The sequence below is a fragment of the Rhineura floridana genome, chromosome 2 (assembly GCF_030035675.1).
Source record: "Rhineura floridana isolate rRhiFlo1 chromosome 2, rRhiFlo1.hap2, whole genome shotgun sequence".
Classification (NCBI taxonomy): Eukaryota; Metazoa; Chordata; class Lepidosauria; order Squamata; family Rhineuridae; genus Rhineura; species Rhineura floridana.
Window position 1 is genome coordinate 121,518,779 of NC_084481.1, and position 21,585 is coordinate 121,540,363.

At 45.2% G+C, this 21,585-nt stretch overlaps 1 protein-coding gene across 7 annotated transcripts in view; it reads right to left on the minus strand.

Moving 5' to 3' along the window:
• Positions 1–21,585, minus strand: part of DENND5A (DENN domain containing 5A) — a 142,078-nt gene that overhangs the window by 73,918 nt on the left and 46,575 nt on the right. For all 7 annotated transcript variants that reach the window (XM_061610372.1, XM_061610371.1, XM_061610374.1 and 4 more), the window contains exon 5: positions 4,484–4,671. In XM_061610372.1, the coding sequence (XP_061466356.1) occupies positions 4,484–4,671 (188 nt within the window). The remainder of the gene's footprint in view (positions 1–4,483; positions 4,672–21,585) is intronic.

A 21,585-nucleotide genomic window follows, 5' to 3' on the forward strand; every position in this document is an offset into this window, starting at 1 on the left:
CTGAACTTCTTACGATTACAAGATGTGCCTGGTTATTTCAGCAATTATTCAAGGTCCAAAACCCACAAACAGTACAAGAAATTTTATTTTAAATGCTACATATATGAAGATAGATTTTTGTTCACCCGTAACTTCATTGAAGATATTTAGAAGGGATCATTTAAGATGCTGCTCACAGTACCTCCTATAGTGCCTGCAAACGGTCTCAGTAAATATCCCCTCAAAAATCTACTGCACATGAGAGACTGTTTGGTCTTCCTGCTCAATTCCCATTTGCACTGACTTATCATCTCCTACATTGAACATGCCCTCTTAAACATGCCCACATTTCACTGACAGGGAGAGGGACAAAGAGCTTCTCTCTGTGAGAATCCATGGCAGTGGCTGATGTAGGTGCCTTTTTCCATGGATGGGGGGAGGGGAGGTCATGCCTGCATTATTTTGTGGTCCAGTCTCTTTTTCTGCACTTTTAGATGTGGCAACCATTTTGTGTTAAGCCACACCCTGCACAAAAACCATTTTGTGACTGGTGCCCACAACACACACTCAAAATTACAAACATGCCCATTGGCTCCAAGACCTGTGAAGTCCTCCCCTCCCCCTACAATCCCCCCATGTTGCTCAGGTGATTGGAAGGTTCACCTGAGCAGCAGGGGAAAGGAGGCTGCAGCCACACCCTCTTTTCCCTACTGCTCAGCTGGTTGGTGGGAGGGAACAGCATAAGTCAGATAAAATTGGTCAGTGAGCTGCGAAAAGCTTGTGGACAATGGATCTTTCTCTTCTGAACTAAAGACAGAAACAAAGGGTATATGTATTAGAGAGTATTACATTGACCTGAGAACTGAACATTGGATTTTACCATTACATGTCCATTTTGGACAGGAGATAGAAGGAGTCCTTGGATGGGTTGCTCCTTCTCTCTAGCTCCAATAGGCAAAGCTATGAAGATTTGTTGAGGTGTGTCTTGTTGTGTGAGAATGAGGCCCTCCTAGTCTCAGGACATTATACAGTGACACAAAAAAAAGAACCATGAGCAGAAACTTGTGACTATATAAAAAGTCATGCTTGGCTATCCATCTAGACCCAACATGTAGTAACAATGAGCAAAAAACGCTCAATAGATAGGCACAGGCAGAAGGAGAAGAAAAAACACACTCTTCTCCCCTATTCTGACCATGACTACATAAAAGTAAATTATCCCTCCCAGAAAACAGTGGTGGGGTGGGTAGAATGCCCTCCCATCTCTTGCAGAGAATGGACTTATCAAGGTAAAATCCAAATTTTCATTCTTCTGCAGTAGAGCAGAAGGTGTCCTTGGATGGGATGTACCACAACTGATCCCAACAAAATGGGACCTCGCTGTATAATCCTTCCAAACTACTACCACCTTCTGCAACACCCAAGTATCTATTTTGTAACATCTTATGAAAGAAGAAACTGCAGTCCAAGTGGCCACCCTATAGATCTCAACCACAGAGGGCATTAATGCTGAATACAGCCAAATTAGCAGCACCCCTGTTAAAAATGAACTGTAATGCAACTAGGCACTGAAGAAGCAGGACTCTAAACTTCTCAAGATACAGACTCTGATCCATCAACCTAAGGTTGCAGTGGACACTTTCTTCTCCAAGCTGCTGAGTCGGAAAGAAACCAAAAGCATATCAGACACTCTGAAGTCTGCCATTCTCAGTCCTTCAACAAAACAATAGGAAAATCACCTCCTGTGGCCTTTGAAAGTGAAAGCTTATATTGGACATGAATGAAGGGTTCATGCACAACACAAAAGAATCCTGGTGCATGATACAAAAGAATCCTGGTGCATGACAGAGTTCCTGCTGCACCAACAGCACCTTCAACTCTGATATCTGCTGTGCAATGTTGATTTTCACAAGGAAGACTTTCCAGCTGAGCAACTTTAGAGAGACTGGATGCAGAGATTTAAATTGAGAACATGAGGATTGCTTCATGACTCTATGCAGATCCTATGTTGCACAATAGGATATTGAGGAAGAGGGCAGCCCACAAAAATAGCTTGACATGGGTGTGTAACACAATAACCCCTTGAACCACCAGGACAGAACAGACCCCAAGGCAGAGATCTGATGTTTCAGGGAGTTTGGTCACAAAAGTTGCTGTAACCTAGCTTGCAGAAATGCCACCACCTCTTTAATATTTGCCTTAATAAGGTCCTCCCCTTTCCTCACAATAAGTGAAAAGCCTGTCAGGTCCCTTTGTATATGCACTTAAGACAGAGACAGCCTCATTGCTATATTTAGCATTAATTAGACCACACCCCTGAACTTCCCAGGATGGAGTTACAAACATGAGAGACATGGGTGGAGAATATCTCTCGGTTTAACAAATCCCTGATTGCCAGAAGTGGCCACAGAGGCTTCTGAGTCATGAATAAAAGATCTGGGTACCATATCCTCTTGGACCAGTTTGGGGCCACTAGAATGATTTCGGCCCTTTCCTCACACATCTTTCAAAGGATGCTTGCCAACACAGCTATGGGTGAAAAATCATATATCAGGCCTGAGGGCCACAGCATTGAGAGGGGATCTATTCCTTCAGCTGTCAGAGTCCTGAATCTGGAGAAGACATAGCCAAATGGAGAGGCCTGGAGGGCCTAACTGGGGCTGGATGTTGCCCATCCCTGAGATACCAGCTCTATCACCCTCATCTCCAGCAGCTGCCTGATGGTCTGCAGCATCATTCAGTGCTTCCCTGCCTTGTAGGATCTTAGAGACAGCACAACATGATAGTGAAGAATGCAAATGAAGTTGAAGAGATAAGAGAATCTGAAGAAAGGCTAAAATCAACTGATCTGTGGTTGAATGCTTCCAATGGTCAGCAAAGTACTAAAGGTGGCCCCCCAAATCATATCTGCTGCTGCCATCTTCTATCACCCCTCTGCTCACAAGGGTTGAAAGTTCTGGAGAATGAGGCCTGGATTTCCAGACCTAAATAGAGTTCTGTAGGAACAAAATAAATTGTGTTCCTGACGAGGTCTCTTCTTCACTTGTTTTATTGCTAGATGACTTTTTTTTGTACTTACTTTTGATCAATACCTCATCCAGAAGTTCCCTAAACAGTTTTCCACCTTTGAAAGATGCAGCCAGATTAGACTTAGATTTGATGTAAACATTCCAGTTCTGAAGCCACCCTAAGCTGGGATTGCCCAGTCTAGCTGCATGACCTCAGCAAATGTGGAAGAGAATGGTATTGCCTGCCCAGAAGATATAAATGGTAAGAAAGACCTCTGTTGTAACCAGCAGTTCCTGACTGAGCCTCTTCTGGTGTTGCATGAAATTATTAATAACCTTACACACCTTATGCAGGAGAGCAGGGGAATCTTCTTAAGAGAAGGGCCTGGTGGGAGCAGATTCAGACTGCCGTGCCTTATTAGCAAATAACTCACCCCCCTCCCTTTCCAAGGGCAAAAGTGAAATAGAATGCTTCCTCACACTACCCTCATCAACCTATGGCTCAGGTTCTGGAAGAGTTTGATCAGGGTAAAGCGCAAGACTGAGACAGTAGCATGGTGTTGGCACTTGCCCTCTGACTATCACTTTCCAGTTTGTCTCTTCTTACAACAAACAGCGAGGTCTAGGAAAAGAAGGCTGTAATGTCCTCCTCTCCACTTGAGGAACCTTTCACACTACACAACAAAGTTCTCCCATCAGATTATGTGAAAAATGGTATAGCTAGTCAGAACATTACAGCTGGAGCCAAGACAGGACTGGACTGGGACAGGCTGTCTCGCAGCAAGGCACACCTCAACCAATTTGCGTAGCCCAGTCTATTGGGAGGCAGGAGCAACCCATCAAAGATCTCTTCCACTGCAGGAAAATGTGCATATTGGCCACAGAAAGAGAATACACAAAATGTAGTCAAAATATGCACATTCCTTTTGGAGATGTGTAAAATTCCTTCTTCATGGATAAATTATGTGCATGTGTTCCATGAGGTGTGGTGAATGTGCACATTAATCACTTAACTCACATTACCACTAATACATGCAAAATTTCCTGGATAAGTTCTGTTTCACTTCTGTGAATGTATTTTACTATGATCATTAAAGAAACACTTCTAGCAGAATGATGTTGCTAAGAAAAATCTGCAGACAAAAACCTTCAGCTGACAATCTCAAGTGGTTATCTGAATATGTAGTTTGTATTGGTCAGAGATTCAATATCCTGAGAATCATCTTCCAAGTTTTAAAGCATATTTCTAACTTTTATACTGCAACAATAGATGTGAAAGTGTGTGTGTGTGTGTGTGTGTGTGTGAGAGAGAGAGAGAGAGAGAGAGAGAGAGTGTACGTACACACAATTCCTTTACCCAATTTACCTTACACCAAATCAAACACCATACTACAGACTCTTTTATAGAGCAAGAGGAGGTCTAACACAAATCAAACTTCACTCCTTTGGAAATTGTTTAGCAAGTAGTGAAATCCAACAGAAGTAAAACTTCTCACCTCTTGGGGGAGCTCCAGCTTAGACCGGTCATCTAGTCCATTAGAGTGCAAGCCCATCAAATAAGGGACAGGAGCATCTAAAAAATGCAGGAGAGAGGCTGGAAGGATGGGAACATAAACATGCTGCCACTGGAATGGAAACATCAGTGCTGTGATTGTCTCTGCCACAGTCATCAGTCTCTGGTAATCTAAAAAGCAGGAAGCCAGTTAAAAACAGAACTCATTCAGACAGCCATAGCAAACGTATAATCAGCACAAACCTAGAGGATTCATTCATGGAGCACCAGGAAACAAACACAAGGCACTGCACAATACATATTCTAAAAGGATCAGCTGTTAAGTGTTTCTCTGTGGAGACCAAAGATAAAGTAAAACATAGCTTTCTACATGATATCATGGAGAGAAGATTTTTATTTTAAGATTGACTTGCATTGAGTGAAAAGGAAAAGGGTATGTGGGGTGCGCATCAACCTCCCATCCCCCTTAATACCCTGCAAGTACATGGGTGGAGAGGGCAACAGGGCTATATTGCGCCTACAGGAATCCAATGCATATGGGCACTGCACCTGCAGCAGACTCTGTTTCACCCTAAGGTTTTATAAAGACTATTTTCTTCAATATTGTTATACAGGGGCAATTGGTTTCCACATAAAGGTTTTAGCACTTCAAGTGAACTCAAGAATAGTATTTACAGTCTATGTAAATTACCACAGTAAAAAGATTCAGGAGTCCTTGATTCAGTTCAGATAATCACCAAACATTCATATAGCTTAGCTGAACCAGAAAGACTATATTTAATTCCCAAGGTTTAAGATGTTTTAGCACTTAATTGAGGAAGGAATTTGAACAAGACCAGACCACATTCAAACTTTATTTTGAAGAGGAACTTCAAACAATGTGAAGAAATACTGAATCTGCAAAAAAAAAAAAACACCAGTACCAGCTTTTTTATCAGAAACAATTCAGCTTACTATGATTATATATAGTGAGTGATATCCAACTAAGTCATACTCAGAGTAGACTTATTAAATCAATGGACTTGACCCACTGAAGCCAATGGACTTAGGTTACTTACCTCTGAGCATGACCTGTGCTAGCTATTACCCATTATGATCAGCATGTTTATTTTTTAAAGGCTGTTTATAAACTGGTTGAATATCTTCTGACCATGAATTTCTGTTCTCAGAGTCTTCAGGAGGACATTCGTAATCTTCAGGATGGTGCCTCCCTTTGGAGGACTTAGGCAGGGCCATTCTAAATTGCTTCTCCAGGGGAAGGACCCACCTAACTCCAGACTAGACTGGAAGAGCAAACAATTCAGGACAAACAAGTGATTCAGGATATGAGGTATGTGAAATACTTTGCAGAGGATTCTGACCAGAAATTCAAGGTAAATAAATAAATCTGTTTTCTCCAGAGGCTTCTGGAGGGCATTACTAATTCTTGTGACATAACTGAGCAGCACCCATGTCCTGCGTGGGTTGCTTGAAGAAAAAGTGCTACTATGCCAACACCTTCTGCAGAGGTTTATGACCAAACACTGCATCTGCAGAAGAGGAACCTATTTTGTAATGTTTGGTAAATGTGAGGCCCACATAGCTGTATTGTAGAGTTCTAGGAAGTTCTAGGAAGTTATCTTTAAATACTGCAGAAATAGCTGTGCCCATGAGGGAATGATGCCTTCTGATGACTCTTTGCTTGAGGCCTGACATGCAGGCGGTATGCATTCTTTCAGCCAGCTATCAATAGTGGATTTAAGATACCTTATTTCTTACATGCACAGACTGAAAGGAGTTGAACAGAGTCTCTGTACCTCTATGATCTGCCAAATAGAATTGCAGTATTTGTCTTACATTATAAGCTTGTGCCAACAATTACTGTATTTTTAGGGAAAACTGGCTTGGGGCAAAAGGACCATGGCAAGATCTCCTGAGATCTATGAAACAGAGAATTGATTATTGGAACAAATGAAGTTACGGGACAGACAGCCACCTTGTCATTATGGAAAACCCTTAACTGCATGTCTGTGGGCATTGCTCACAACTCTGAGACCCTGCAAACAGATGTTATAGTCACCAAAAATAAAAGTTCAAGGGTAATTTTAATGAGCATGTGGCCATGGATTCAAAGGGAATCTCCATCAAGCCTGTAAGGATTCAACTGAGGTTCCAGGTGTGAAACTGATGAACAACAGGGGAGTTGAGCAAGCCTACCCTCTTAGCCTGACAGGAGGGGATGATGCAGGACTGTAGTGAAATGTAAATCTCACTCATGGGGGCTCAGATAAGCCTCGGAATAAGACTCAGCAATTAGGCAAACTAGCAGCTGTATGACTAGTCCATGAGGACTCACAAAAAACTGCATTTGTGATCTCTCTTTTATAGTCCCTCTAGATCATCTGATTGCATCACCTTTCAGTTCTCACAGACTTTTCTCACAGACAGTTCTCAGACATTCTCACAGATATTTCTCACAGACAGTCACCTTTCAGTTCTCATAGATCTCTCTCTCTCTCAGATTTCACCTAAGGTTACTATTGAACATCCGGAGAAACCTAATAAGGTATTCTTCCTGGTCTCTTCAGTGTATACAATAAGCCCAGACTTGTTGATTTAAGAGCTACAATGTGGCTGTACACTCAGACCTCCAGGAGAGAGAGAATGGGTACAGGAACACTTGTCTTTTCAAAATACATTTTATTTCAACTCTGAGGGGACAAAACATTCTAACTACATAGACTTATATGATACGTACATTATTTCAATAGGCCTACTACAGTAGTCTTGTCTGTGCAATCCAGGAGAGACAGTGACACTGAGAAGTGTCCTGGGTCCTGGAGGTCTGCTGTACAGCCAGATTGTAGCTCTTAAATCAACATCAGCTGGTGCTTAGTCCTTTGTCCAGCCCCAACAGCACAGAACAATCTCCTTAACTCAACCGGGCATGCTCCCAGTGCCCTTTTTCCACATCAAGAAGGCATTCCAGGTCAATATGTAGACTTTTAACAGAATGCTATCTGGACAACAAAAGCGTTTCTGGCACCTCCTTAAAATAGCCTAGTTTAGTTAGCCATTGCTTCTTAGTACTTAGGCTACTAGCTGGAACAGCGCCAGATGGGGAACACATACTGAACCCTGGATCAGAAGATCTTCCTCATTGCATATGTGCCAGGGATTTGTAGCCATCATGTTAAGCAGGGCTGGGAAGCAGACTAAAGAGTGACGTCTGATATTCTGAAGAACTTTGGGTATCAGTAGGAACATAGGAAAGGCATAGAAAAGCCCAACTGGACATTCCTGGTCCAGGGCATTTATTCCTGCTGCTCCTGGGACTGGAAACCTTGAAAAGAATCTTGTCACGTGTGTTTTCTGCTTGGGAAAACAGTTCTATCTCTGGCTGGCCAAGCTTCTATATCAGCTTTCACAATATCTGTGAATTGAGCATACACTTAAGACTCCTGGAGACACATGCAGTTCAACCAGTCCAGACTAGATGTTCTGGTCAGGTCTTCTGCCGATTGACTGAATATTTGTCTCTGCCTATATCAATAGTGAATAGCTACAACCCCGAGGTCTCTCTCCTGGTCGGTCACCGCCAGTTCAGACCCCATGAGCGTATATGTGAAATTAAGGTTTTTTGCTCCAATAGGCATAATTTTACACTTGTTTATATTGAATTGCATTTGCCATTTTTCCGTCCATTCACTCAGTTTGGAGAGGTCTTTTTGGAGCTCTTCGCAATCCCTTTTTATTTTAACAACCCTGAACAATTTAGTGTCGTCAGCAAACGTGGCCACTTCACTGCTCACTCCTAATTCTAGGTCATCAATGAACAAGTTGAAAAGTACAGGTCCCAATACCGATCCTTGAGGGACTCCACTTTCTACAGCCCTCCATTGGGAGAACTGTCCGTTTATTCCTACTCTCTGCTTTCTGCTTCTTAACCAATTCCTTATCCACAAGAGGACCTCTCCTCTTATTCCATGACTGCTAAGCTTCCTCAGAAGTCTTTGGTGAGGTACCTTGTCAAACACTTTTTGAAAGTCTAAGTACACTATGTCCACTGGATCACCTCTATCTATATGCTTGTTGACACTCTCAAAGAATTCTAATAGGTTACTGAGACAGGACGTTTCCTTGCAGAAGCCATGCTGGCTCTACTTCAGCAAAGCTTGTTCTTCTATGTGCTTAGTTAATCTAGCTTTAATCATACTTTCTACCAGTTTTCCAGGGACAGAAGTTAAGCTAACTGGCCTGTAATTTCCGGGATCCCGTCTGGATCCCTTTTTGAATATTGGCATTACATTTGCCACTTTCCAGTCCTCAGGCACGGAGGAGGACCCAAGGGACAAGTTACATATTTTAGTTAGCAGATCAGCAATTTCACATTTGAGTTCTTTGAGAACTCTCGGGTGGATGCCATCCGGGCCTGGTGATTTGTCAGTTTTTATATTGTCCATTAAGCCTAGAACTTCCTCTCTTGTTACCACTATTTGTCTCAGTTCCTCAGAATCCCTTCCTGCAAATCAGGTTCAGGGATCTGCCCTGAAGACAGATGCAAAGAATTCATTTAGCTTCTCTGCAATCTCCTTATCGTTCTTTAGTACACCTCTGACTCCCTTATCATCCAAGGGTCCAATCGCCTCCCTAGACGGTCTCCTGCTTTGAATGTATTTATAGAATTTTTTGTTGTTGGTTTTTATGTTCTTAGCAATGTGCTCCTCAAATTCTTTTTTAGCATCCCTTATTGATTTCTTGCATTTCTTTTGCCAGAGTTTGTGTTCTTTTTTATTTTCTTCATTCGGACAAGACTTCCATTTTCTGAAGGAAGACTTTTTGCCTCTAAGAGCTTCCTTGACTTTGCTCGTTAACCATGCTGGCATCTTCTTGGCCCTGGCGGTACCTTTTCTGATCTGCAGTATGCGCTCCAGTTGAGCTTCTAATATAGTGTTTTTAAACAACTGCCAAGCATTTTCGAGTGATGTGACCCTCTGGACTTTGTTTTTCAGCTTTCTTTTTACCAATCCCCTCATTTTTGTGAAGTTTCCTCTTTTGAAGTCAAATGTGACCGTGTTGGATTTTCTTGGCAATTAGCCATTTACATGTATGTTTAATTTAATAGCACTATGGTCACTGCTCCCAATAGGTTCAACAACACTTACATCTTGCACCAGGTCCTGGTCCCCACTGAGGATTAAGTCCAGGGTTGCCGTCCCTCTGGTCAGTTCCATGACCAACTGGTCTAGGGAATAGTCATTTAGAATATCTAGAAATGTTGCATCTTTGTCATGACTGGAACACATATGCGGCCAGTCTATGTCTGGGTAGTTGAAGTCACCCATTACTACCACATTTCCTAGTTTGGATGCTTCCTCAATTTCAGATCTCATCACAAGGTCTCCCTGAGCATTTTGATCAGGGGGACGATAGATCGTTCCCAGTATTAAATCCCTCCTGGGGCATGGTATCACCACCCACAACGATCCTGTGGAGGAGTCTGCCTCTTTTGGGGTTTCAAGCTTGCTGGATTCAATCCCTTCTTTCACGTATAGAGCGACTCCGCCACCAATACGCCCTTCCCTGTCCTTCCGATATAGTTTGTATCCAGGGATAACCGTATCCCACTGGTTTTCTCCATTCCACCAGGTCTCCGTTATGCTCACTACATCAATGCTCTTCTCTAAGACCAAGCACTCCAGTTCTCCCATCTTGGTTCGGAGGCTCCTAGCATTAGCATACAAGCACTTGTAAGCAGTGTCTCTCTTCAAGTGTCTTTGGCACTTGTGGTTTGACCTGTGGTAATTTTGCTCTTCTGAATTGATATCCTGTGCCCCTGCTCTCACAATGCCTACTTCTAGGCCTACCCCTTTTAAAATTTCATCATTTCTTTGGTCTTTATCCCAGGGGGGAGGTTTATTCCAAACCGGACCTTCCTCAGCTCCTGTCGGGTTTTCCCTCTCAGTCAGTTTAAAAGCTGCTCTGCCACCTTTTTAATTTTAAGTGCCAGCAGTCTGGTTCCATTCTGGTTCAAGTGGAGCCCGTCCCTTTTGTACAGGCCCGACTTGTCCCAAAATGTTCCCCAGTGCCTAATAAATCCAAACCCTTCCACCCGACGCCATCGTCTCATCCACGTATCGAGACTGCAAAGCTGGGCCTGTCTGGCTGGTCCTGCGCGTGGAACCGGTAGCATTTCAGAGAAAGCCACCTTGGAGGTCCTGGCTTTCAGCATCCTACCTAGCAACCTAAATTTAGCTTCCAGGACCTCACAGCTGCATTTCCCCATGTCATTGGTGCCAACGTGCACCACGACCACTGACTCCTCCCCAGCACTGTCTACCAAACTATCTAAACGACGGGCAATATCCGCAACCTTTGCACCAGGCAGGCAAAACACCTTGCGGTCTACACGCTCATCACACACCCCACTGTCTATGTTCCTAATGATCGAATCACCCACTACAAGGATCCCTCCACCCCCTGGAGATATATCCTCGGCACGAGAAGATAGCTGCTCATCCCCCAAGGAATGGGTCCCTTCTAAGGGATCGTTTCCCTCTTCCTCAGCTGGATGCTCTCCTTCCCCGAGACCATCGTTCTCCATGATAGCAGGAGAGCTATCATCGTTGGAGTGGGACACAGCTATAACGTCCCTGAAGGCCTCCTCCACACACCTCTCTGCCTCTCTCCGCTTTTCCAGGTCCGCCACCTTGGCCTCAAGGAAATGAAGTCGTTCCCGGAGAGCCAGGAGCTCATTGCACCGAGAGCACACCCACGACTTCTGTCCAACAGGCAGATAGTTGTACATGCTGCAGGCGGTGCAAAACACTGGAAAGCCCCCACACCCCTGCTGGCTTCTTACCTGCATAGTTTTGTTTAAGGTTTATTACGTCAATGGGTTGGAGACTGCGGTTTAGTTGAGGTTAGGGAACAGATGGGCAGAGTGGGGGGCCCTGGCCTCCTCGCCCTGCTGCTGAACTTGCTCTGCTGCTTAACTCGCCTTGACGCTTCGTCAGCTGGGGCTCCCTCTAGCTCATGGAGCAGGCTCCCTCGCTAGGGTGCTCTGACTTTATATGTGTGGCTGGTTCCTCCCAGCTACTGCTGCAAAACACTGGAAAGCCCCCATACCCCTGCTGGCTTCTTACCTGCATAGTTTTGTTTAAGGTTACGTCAATGGGTTGGGAACTGCAGTTTAGCTGAGGAGTTTTAGATCCCTCAGAAGCCCACTGTGATTTGTTTGCAAGGCACTAGGAGGGTAAAGTTGCTCACCTCCAGAGCAATCTTCACACCTCATCTGCATTTATTGTAGTTCCCAGTTAGGTGTTCATCAGTGCAATGTCTGCTACAACTTCTTGAGATAAATTTCAGTTGATGCGGCCTGATGATGTAGGACAAGATACTTGCGACAATGCAGCCAGCAATGTATCCTCTCAACCCTTGCCCTTCTTGGCTTATTAAAGCTTGCCAAGGGGGTATGACCGAGTGGATCCAGGGTATGGTCAATGCATCTTTGTGGGAGGGAGCGGTCCCAGCCATCTTGAAAGAGGTGCTGATCTCACTGCTCCTGAAAAAGCCCACCTTGGACCCATTGGTTTGTGACAACTATTGCCCAGTCGCAAATACCCCCTTTTTAGGGAAGGTGATTGAGAGGGTTGTGGTGCAGCAGTTATAAATTCACATGGATGAAACAGATTAACGTAACCCATTCCAGTCTGGGTTCTGACCTGTCATGGGACTGAATTGGCCTTGTTCACCCTAACGGATGACCTTTATCGGGAGAAGGACAGGGGGAGTGTGACCCTGTTATTCTTACTTGATCTCTCAGTGGCTTTTGATACCATTGACCATGGTATCCTTCTAAACAGATCTGGTGAGATGGGTATTGGACTCACTTTTTTACAGTAGTTCTGATCCTATCTCCAGAGTCAGTTTCAGAGACTAGCATAGGGTTATTGTATTTGGCCCCCTGGCAGTTGTGCTGTGGGGTGTCACAAGATACCATCTTGTCCCCAATGCTGTTTAACATCAATAAGAAGCAATTGGGAACAGTCATCAGGAGATTTGGGGCGAGGTGTCAGCAGCATGCTAATGATATTCAGCTCCAATTCTCAATAACACCTGAATTGGGAGAGGCCATGCAAGGCCTGGACTCAGTGGTGGGCTTGATGAAGGCCAATAAACTGACTCTGAATGCTAGCAAGATGGAAGTAGTGTGGGTAGCTGGTTCTCGAGTCTGGATAATTGGTCAATTGCCTGCTTTGGATTGGGTCATACCCCCTCTGAAAGAGCAGGTTCATAGCCTGGGAGTGCCCCTGGACCCATCTTTGTCACTAGAGGCCCAGGTGACCTTGGTGGCTATGAATGCCTTCTACAAACTTCAACTGGTAAGACTGTGTGATGTTCCTATATATTAGTGTATATATGGTAAGTGCTGGTTGTTTAGAGTATACATGGTAAGTAGTGAAAGAGGAGGGGGAGTGAATGGGCAATAGAATGCTTGATGATTGGCTGAATGTTTAAAATGGCTGACAGTATAAATGAAAGGATGACAGGTAAATCTGGGTGGATGTGAGGTGGTAAATTGTGGAATCTGGGGGCGAGAAGAGAAAGAGTGGATTGCTTGGTGGGGTTTAGAGAGTTGTTTACCAGGAGGGAGGTGGAGTTCGGATTAGTATTGAGTAAAACCATATGCTTATGTGCCTTAAGAAGAAATCTTGTTAATCTTGTTAGCTTTGTTATCTTTAATAAATACTTAATTTGGTTTACCAAAGGCCTGATCCTTGGCTGGAGTTTCACAGACCAGAAGGGAGGGTAAGGTAATGACCAAGGCTGAAGGGGAACTGTAACAAATGGTGGCAGCGGTGAAGAGAATAACAATACCAGTATTCAGAGTCTCTGGGAATACTAGTATTGGGACGTTACTGGTGGTTGCCTAGCAGGGGGATCTGTTGAGATCTGTGCTAGAGCGGATAGGTAAACCATAAGAGAGTGCGGTCCGGACTGGTGGAGTCCCTGGTGGTGCCTAGAGACAGGCAGTAACCACGAGCAGGTAGGAACCTGACAGGGAGAGCCAGGGAAGGACGCCTCACACGTGGTGGCAGTAGCGGTGGGATACGAACAACAGAGAATCCAGATACGAATACTAGAGAATCCAGAACAGCGGTGTGGCAAACAGAAATAACAAAACAAGATTTCTTGTGAGAGTGACTGGCAAAGAGTGTGTGGCAAAGAGTGAGTGAACTCAAACACCATGGCTGAATACATAAAAATGAAAAGAGAGGAGCTGGTGGAGAAGTGCATAACATTCAATTTACCTCACGAGGGTAAAGGGGTAGATGAATTGAGGGTAGCACTTATAGGATTTGCAACTGCCCAGCAAAAACAACCTGTCAGGGAAGAGACCCCAGAAGGATATTTAAGCAATTCTGCTTATACAGAGTACTTGAGAGAGAAGTTAAGATGGGAGGCTGAGGAAAAAGACAAGCAGAGGGAGTTGGAAGCTGAGAGATTGAAGATGGAAGCTGAGAGACTGAGGATGGAAGCTGAGGAAAAAGACAAGCAGAGGGAGTTGGAAGCTGAGAGAATGAGATTGGGGTTTGAGGAGAGGGAGAAGCAACGAGCATTGGATGCTGAATTACAAGTAGAAAAGTTAAAATTTGATAGAGAGAAATTTCACTCTGAGGAGACAAGGAAAGACAGAGATGGAGCAAAAATAAAAATTACTCCAAAGGACTTTGCTGTCTATGAGCCTGGTCAAGATCCTCAAATTTACCTCAGCACCTTTGAAAAAGCAGCTCAGTTGTGGGGGCTACCTGAAGATAAATACATGCAGTATTTATCAAATCTGATTAAAGGGGAATTGGCTGAGGTATACCAATATTTCCCCTCAGACAGGCCCGTCACCTATGCTGAATTCAAAGAAGCAGTGTTTAAAAGATTCAGACTGAGGCCTGATTATTTTAGAAAGCTTTTCAGAAACTGCCAGATACAGACAGGGAGGTCTTTTGTGGAACTGGGAGCAAAGTTGATGGATATATTTGGAAAGTGGATGAGTAGTGCCAAAGCTCAGTCAGTGGAAGAGGTGAAAAGCCTCATGATACTGGATCAATTATACCATCAGTTACCACCAGAAATAAGGCTCCTGGTCAAAGACCGTTCTCCTACATCGGTGCAGGAGGCCGCAGAGATGGCGGATCACTTCGCCTCCAACCGAACTGGCTGGGTGGGGAAAACATCAAGAGAGTTTAAACCCAGACCATATAGTGCTGGCAGAAGGGATGTGGTACCACAGCGAGTGAGTCCTCCAGTAAAATCTGAAGGGCACAGGACACCCCAGAGTGGATCTGTGTACCCTAAAAGTGAGGAGAAATTATGCTACAAATGTGGTAGACCGGGGCACCTACGTTTTCAATGTGAGGTTGCCAACCCCATTAGTAATCCTGCTCAGACAAGGGCAGTGAAAACAGAGCCCAAGGCTTTAGAAGCAGCGAAAAAGGTTCAGTTTTGCCAGATAAACTGGACAGAAGTAACAGACCTTGATTCAAGTCTGAGAGAGGAAGTGAGTGTACAAGGGGCAAATTATTGGGCATTGCTTGACACTGGTGCCGCTCAGATGTTACTGAGGCCAGATTTAATAAAATCTGAAGAAATATTACCTCAGGAAACAGTGACTATCCAAGGAGTGAGGGGTCAACCAGAGAGTTTGCCTGTGGCCCTAGTGAAAATGGAATGGAGAGGCCGAAAGGGCCAATATAAAGTTGGTATTAATGCCCAGCAACAAGAACCAGTAATACTGGGAAGAGATGTTATGGGGGCACAGGGGAAAATATATGTAGTGACCAGACAGCAAATTGGCAGAGAAAAAGAAGCCATATTAAGGGGGGCTGAAACAAACAGGGTGGAATCTGTTAACCAGCCTCAGGTCACCATAGCAACCACTAGCAGGCCTGCTGAAGAAGACAAACTGTATCAAGTGGTCTCTGGGGAAGAAGCAGATCAATTCAGGGAAGAGCTGCATAAAGATATAAGTCTGAAGCAGATAAAGGAACAAGCGCTGACCCAACAGATTCCTTTCACTGACAAACTGAGGAATCAAGTTGTGTGTGAGAATGGGATTTTATATAGACTGTGGATGCCTGCTGAGAGAAAGGATGAATGTGAACCAGTGAAGCAATTGATAGTACCTAGCAAATACAGAACCAGATTGCTAGAGGTAGCCCACGATGTCCCATGTGCAGGACATCTGGGAATAAAAAAGACCAAGAGGAGATTGGCTGCACATTATTATTGGCCAAATATCTCCAAGGATGTAAAACAACATTGTCTATCTTGTGGAATATGCCAAAAGGTAGGAAAGAGTGGAGTAAAGACCAAGGCACCCTTAAAGCCCCTTCCTATAATTGGACAACCCTTTTATAGAGTGGGAATAGATTTGGTGGGCCCTTTTTCCAAACCCACAAGGCATGGCAAGAAATATCTAGTGGTGGTGGTGGATTTTGCCACCAGGTACCCAGACGCAGAAGCACTGAGATCTGTAGAAGCCCCTGTAGTGGCAGAGGCTTTATTAAAAATCTTTATGAGGCTGGGTTTCCCTCATGAAGTGCTGACAGATCAAGGCAGTGTATTCATGGGAGAAGTGATGCAATGTATGTGGAAATGTTGTGGTCTAAAACATCTAAAGACCACTACTTACCATCCCAGTGCCTGCTGTCCATCGCTTTTGGGCCCCTATTACATCAGCTACTACGGACTGCCGGTTGCTGAAGCCCCTCGGATGCTGCTGTGCTGTCTGAATGTATGAGTGGGTTGTATGAGTGAGTGTGTGATTGTGTGTATATGCCATGAGTTTTATTATTTATTTTATTTTTATTATGTGCCTGGGCGAGAGGACAGTGTTGTGGGAGGGAGGACCAAAGGGGGCCCCTATTAGTGTAGTGACGGGTAATGGGAGGTATGGCGCTGTGAGTAGGACATGCCAGTTAAGGGGAACTCGCCCCAGACAACTGGTGGCTGTGACGTGTTCCGGTCCTCCCCACACCCGCAGGATTGCTGGTAGTTCTATCAGCCAACCCTCGGATCTCCAGTTGCTACTTTTCAATGCCAGATCAGTAAATAATAAAACCTCCCTCGTCCATGACCTAATTGTGGATGAGGCGGCTGATCTGGCATGTATTACCGAGACCTGGGTGAGCGATCTGGGAGGTATTAATCTCTCCCAGTTGTGCCCACCTGGGTATTCGGTTCAGCATCTGGGTAGATCCGAGGGTCGGGGAGGGGGAATCGCTGTGGTCTATAGAAGTTCCATCCCTCTTGTTAGGCACCCTATCCAGGTGGCTAATGGTCTAGAGTGTCTACACATAACGTTGGGTCAGCGAGACAGACTGGGAATACTGTTGGTGTACCGTCCACCCTGCTGCCCAACAGCCTCCCTAACTGAGCTGACAGAGGTGGTCTCGGATCTATTGTTGCGTTCCCCCAAACTTTTGGTATTGGGGGATCTCAACATTCATGCTGAGGCCGTTTTATCTGGAGCAGCTCAGGACTTCATGACCTCCATGACAGCCATGGGGCTGTCTCAATTTGCTACTGGCCCTACGCATGTGTTGGGGCACACTCTGGACTTGATTTTTGCCTCTGGATTAGGGGATGGTGATCTGAGAGTGAGGAATTTTACATCTATTCCTTTGTCATGGTCAGATCACTGCCTATTAAGGTTTAGACTCACATTGTCTTCTCCCCTCTGCAAGGGTGGAGGACCAATTAAGATGGTCCGTCCCCGGAGACTAATGAATCCTGAGGGTTTTCTGATGGCTCTAGGGAATTTTCCGGCTGATAGAATTGACGGTCCTGTCGAAACCCTGGCCACGCTGTGGAATACAGAAATGGCCCGGGCAGTTGACACGATCGCCCCGGTGCGCCCTCTCCGTTGCAGAGCTCAATCGGCTCCCTGGTTTACCCCGGAGCTAAGAGTGATGAAGCAAGAAAGGAGACGGCTTGAGTGCAAATGGAGGCGAACTCCCGACGGCTGTAATCATGCACTTGTGAGGGTCTCTACCAAACTCTATGTGAAGGCAGTGAGAGCAGCAAAGAAGCAATACTTTGCTGTCTCTATTCAGTCATCTCTTAACCGCCCAGCGGAACTTTATAAAGTTGTCCGGGGACTTTTACACTCTGGTCCCCAGGACGCAATAACACCATCAATTGCCCGCTGTAATGAGTTTGCGCGACACTTTCGTGATAAGATCATGAACATCCGCCGGGACCTTGACTCCATTATTGTAGCAGTTGATCCTAATGACGTGTCCAGAGCACAGTCTTGTCCTGTTTTACTGGATGAGTTTCAGTTGGTACAGCTCGAGGATGTGGACAAGGTGCTCGGACAGGTGCGGGCGACCACTTCTGCTCTGGATCCTTGCCCCTCATGGCTAATAAAAGCTAGCAGGAATGGAACAGCCGGCTGGGCCAAGGAGGTGATTAATGCCTCTTTACGAGAGGGAGTGGTCCCACCCTGCCTGAAACAGGCGGTGGTGAGACCGCTCCTAAAAAAACCCTCCTTGGACCCTGATAATTTGGACAACTATAGGCCGGTAGCAAATGTTCCATTCCTGGGCAAGGTCCTAGAGCGTGTGGTCGCTCGCCAACTCCAGGCTCTCTTGGATGAAACTGATTATCTGGACCCATTTCAATCGGGCTTTCGGCCGGGGTTTGGTACAGAAACGGCCTTGGTCGCCCTGTATGATGACCTCTGTCGGGAGAAAGACAGAGGGAGTGTAACTCTGTTGGTTCTCCTTGATCTCTCAGCGGCGTTTGATACCATCGACCATGGTATCCTTCTGGAGCGACTTACGGATTTAGGAGTGGGAGGCACTGCTTGGCGGTGGCTCTGCTCCTATCTCGGGAATCGTCTCCAGAAGGTGATGCTGGGGGAACATTACTCGAGTCCCTGGCTACTCCAATATGGGGTCCCGCAGGGTTCAGTTCTGTCCCCCTTGCTTTTCAATATCTATATGAAGCCGCTGGGTGAGGTCATCAGGAGTTTTGGAGTGCGTTTCCAGCAATATGCTGATGATACGCAGCTCTACTACTCCTTTTCATCTTCGTCAGGTGAGGCTGTTGATGTACTAGACCGCTGCCTGGCCGCGATAATGGGCTGGATGAGAGCTAATAAACTGAAACTCAATCCTAACAAGACTGAGATGCTGTTGGTGGGAGGGCCCTCTGCCCAGATGGTTGACGTTCGACCTGCCCTAGATGGGGTTACACTCCCCCTAAAGGAGCAGGTACGTAGTTTGGGGGTCTTATTAGATCCTCTCCTGTCACTTGAGGCTCAGGTAGCCTCGGTGGCACGGAATGCATTCTACCAGCTTCGGCTGGTAGCCCAACTACGACCCTATCTGGACAGGGAGAATCTCGCCTCAGTTATCCATGCTATGGTAACCTCTAGATTGGACTACTGTAATGCACTCTACGTGGGGCTACCTGTGAAGACGGTTCGGAAACTTCAGCTAGTGCAAAATGCTGCGGCCAGAGTTCTCACTGGGACAAAGAAATTTGACCATATAACACCTGTCCTGGCGCAGCTGCACTGGCTACCGATATGTTTCCGGGCCAGATTCAAAGTGTTGGTTCTTACCTATAAAGCCCTAAACGGCATCGGACCGCAATACCTGGTGGAACGCCTCTCTCGCTATGTACCTACCCGTTCACTACGCTCGACGTCGAAGGCCCTTCTCCGGGTCCCAACTCATAAAGAGGCCCGGAGATCAACAACTAGATCTAGGGCCTTCTCGGTGGTGGCCCCCGAACTATGGAATGCCCTCCCAGACGAGATACGCCTGGCGCCTTCTTTGTTATCTTTTCGGCGCCAGGTAAAAACCTACCTTTTCGCCCAGGCTTTTTAAACATTTTAAATTTAATTTTAAACCTAATATGGATTTTAATTTATAAACTCAATGGCAATTCTATTTTGGATTTTTATCATGTTTAATGTTTTTATAATTGTATTATATTTTTCACACTTGCTCATATTTTAATTGTGATTTTATTTGTTGTACACCGCCCTGAGAGCTTTCTGCTATAGGGCGGTCTAGAAATGTAATTAAATAAATAAATAAATAAAAAATCCCGCCACTAATGGGCTAACTGAGAGATTCAATGGAGTTTTGAAGGGCATGATAAGAAGCTATGTTCAAGATCACCCACAAGACTGGGATGAACGGTTGGGATGCTTCTTATTTGCATACAGAGAAGTCCCTCAGGAGTCAACAGGCTTCTCACCCTTTGAACTCATGTTCACTAGAAAAGTGAGGGGACCTTTGGAACTGCTAAAAAAATCATGGGAAGGAACTCTGGGAGAGTACAAAACTTCTGTAGTAGATTTTGTATTGGAATTCCGCAATAAATTAACATCAATGATGGAAGTAGTGAAAGAGAATTTGAGTCATGCACAGGAGAAGCAAAGTTACTGGTATGACAGAACAGCCAGAGAACGTGTGTATGATGTGGGAGATATGGTTATGGCGTTCATACCCAGGAAACATGACAAATTACAGGCTAACTGGGAAGGACCATATACCATCAGAGAAAGGCTTGACACAGTGACATATGTAATCACCACAGACCAATTAAACAAAAGCAAAGTGGTTCATGTAAATATGTTAAAGCCTTACCATACCAGGGATGCAAAGGTGTTGCAAGTTACCTTATTCCCTGAGGGAAGTGGGCCTGAACTTCCAGATTTGGTACAGGAAAGCAAAGACAAAGGAGGGGTAGATCAAGTGGAATGGTCAGAGGAGGTGAAGGAGGAAGTAAAAGAAGAGATTCTGAGAGTTTTGAAAAACTATAGGAATCTCTTTAGCAACAAACCTGGCCGAACCAGTATAGTTATACATTCCATTGATACTGGAGATCATGCCCCAATCAGATCTGTTCCGTACCGTGTGAATGGGAAAGTTTTGAATGAGATCAAAAAGGAGGTGGAAGAGATGCTGGAATTAGGAGTGATCAGGGAATCCATCAGTCCCTGGGCCTCAAGTATTGTCCTGGTTCCGAAAAAAGATGGAACGACAAGGTTTTGCATTGATTATCGGCTAATCAATAAAATTACTGTCCCAGATGCGTATCCTATGCCTAGGGTAGACGCTATGTTAGAGTTATTGGGGGCAGCAACCATTATCTCTACACTAGATCTCTGTAAAGGATTTTGGCAAATGGAACTAGACGAGCAATCCAGAGCCAAAACTGCCTTCAGTACACCAGATGGGTTATATGAGTTTGTGACCTTACCCATGGGACTAAGGAACTCACCAAGTTCATTTCAGAGGCTAATCAATACTGTGTTGCGAGGCATGTCAGATTTTGCAGTGGCCTATATCGATGATGTGGCCATTTTTAGCAAGTCGGTGCCTGAGCATGTCCAACACCTGACAACAGTATTGGAGGCCTTAAGAAAAGCACGCCTCACAATAAAAGCTAAGAAATGCCAGTTTGGACTAAAGGAAGTAATCTATTTAGGACATAAGGTGGGGAGTGGGAAAATCACCCCCTTATGGAGCAAGGTGGAGGCAATACAAGCGTGGCCGATCCCCTTAACCAAAAAACAAGTAAGGGCATTTCTGGGTGTGGCTGGATTTTATAGGAAGTTTGTGAGAAATTTTGGGGAAATAGTAACCCCCTTGCATGAATTAACAAAGAAGAAGTGTTCTGAGCGTGTGGTATGGACGGATGAATGTCAGAAGGCTTTTGATCTGCTGAAGCAAGCCTTGTGCCAAGGACCCATATTAATAGCACCAGACTATGAGAAACCATTCATCGTGGCTACAGATGCGTCGGACCTCGCGCTGGGAGTCGTCTTGCTGCAGGAGAGAGAAGGCACCAGACATCCAGTGGCGTACCTGAGTCGCAAGCTGACGCCGAGGGAGAAAAACTATTCGTCGGTTCAGAAGGAGTGCCTAGCGGTCGTGTGGGGACTGAACAAGTTGCGCCCATACGTGTGGGGACGAAGATTCACAGTGACTACGGATCATCGGGCCTTGTTATGGTTGCAGACTATGAAAAACCATAACACTATGCTGCAGAGGTGGTCCTGGGCCCTACAGGACTATCAAG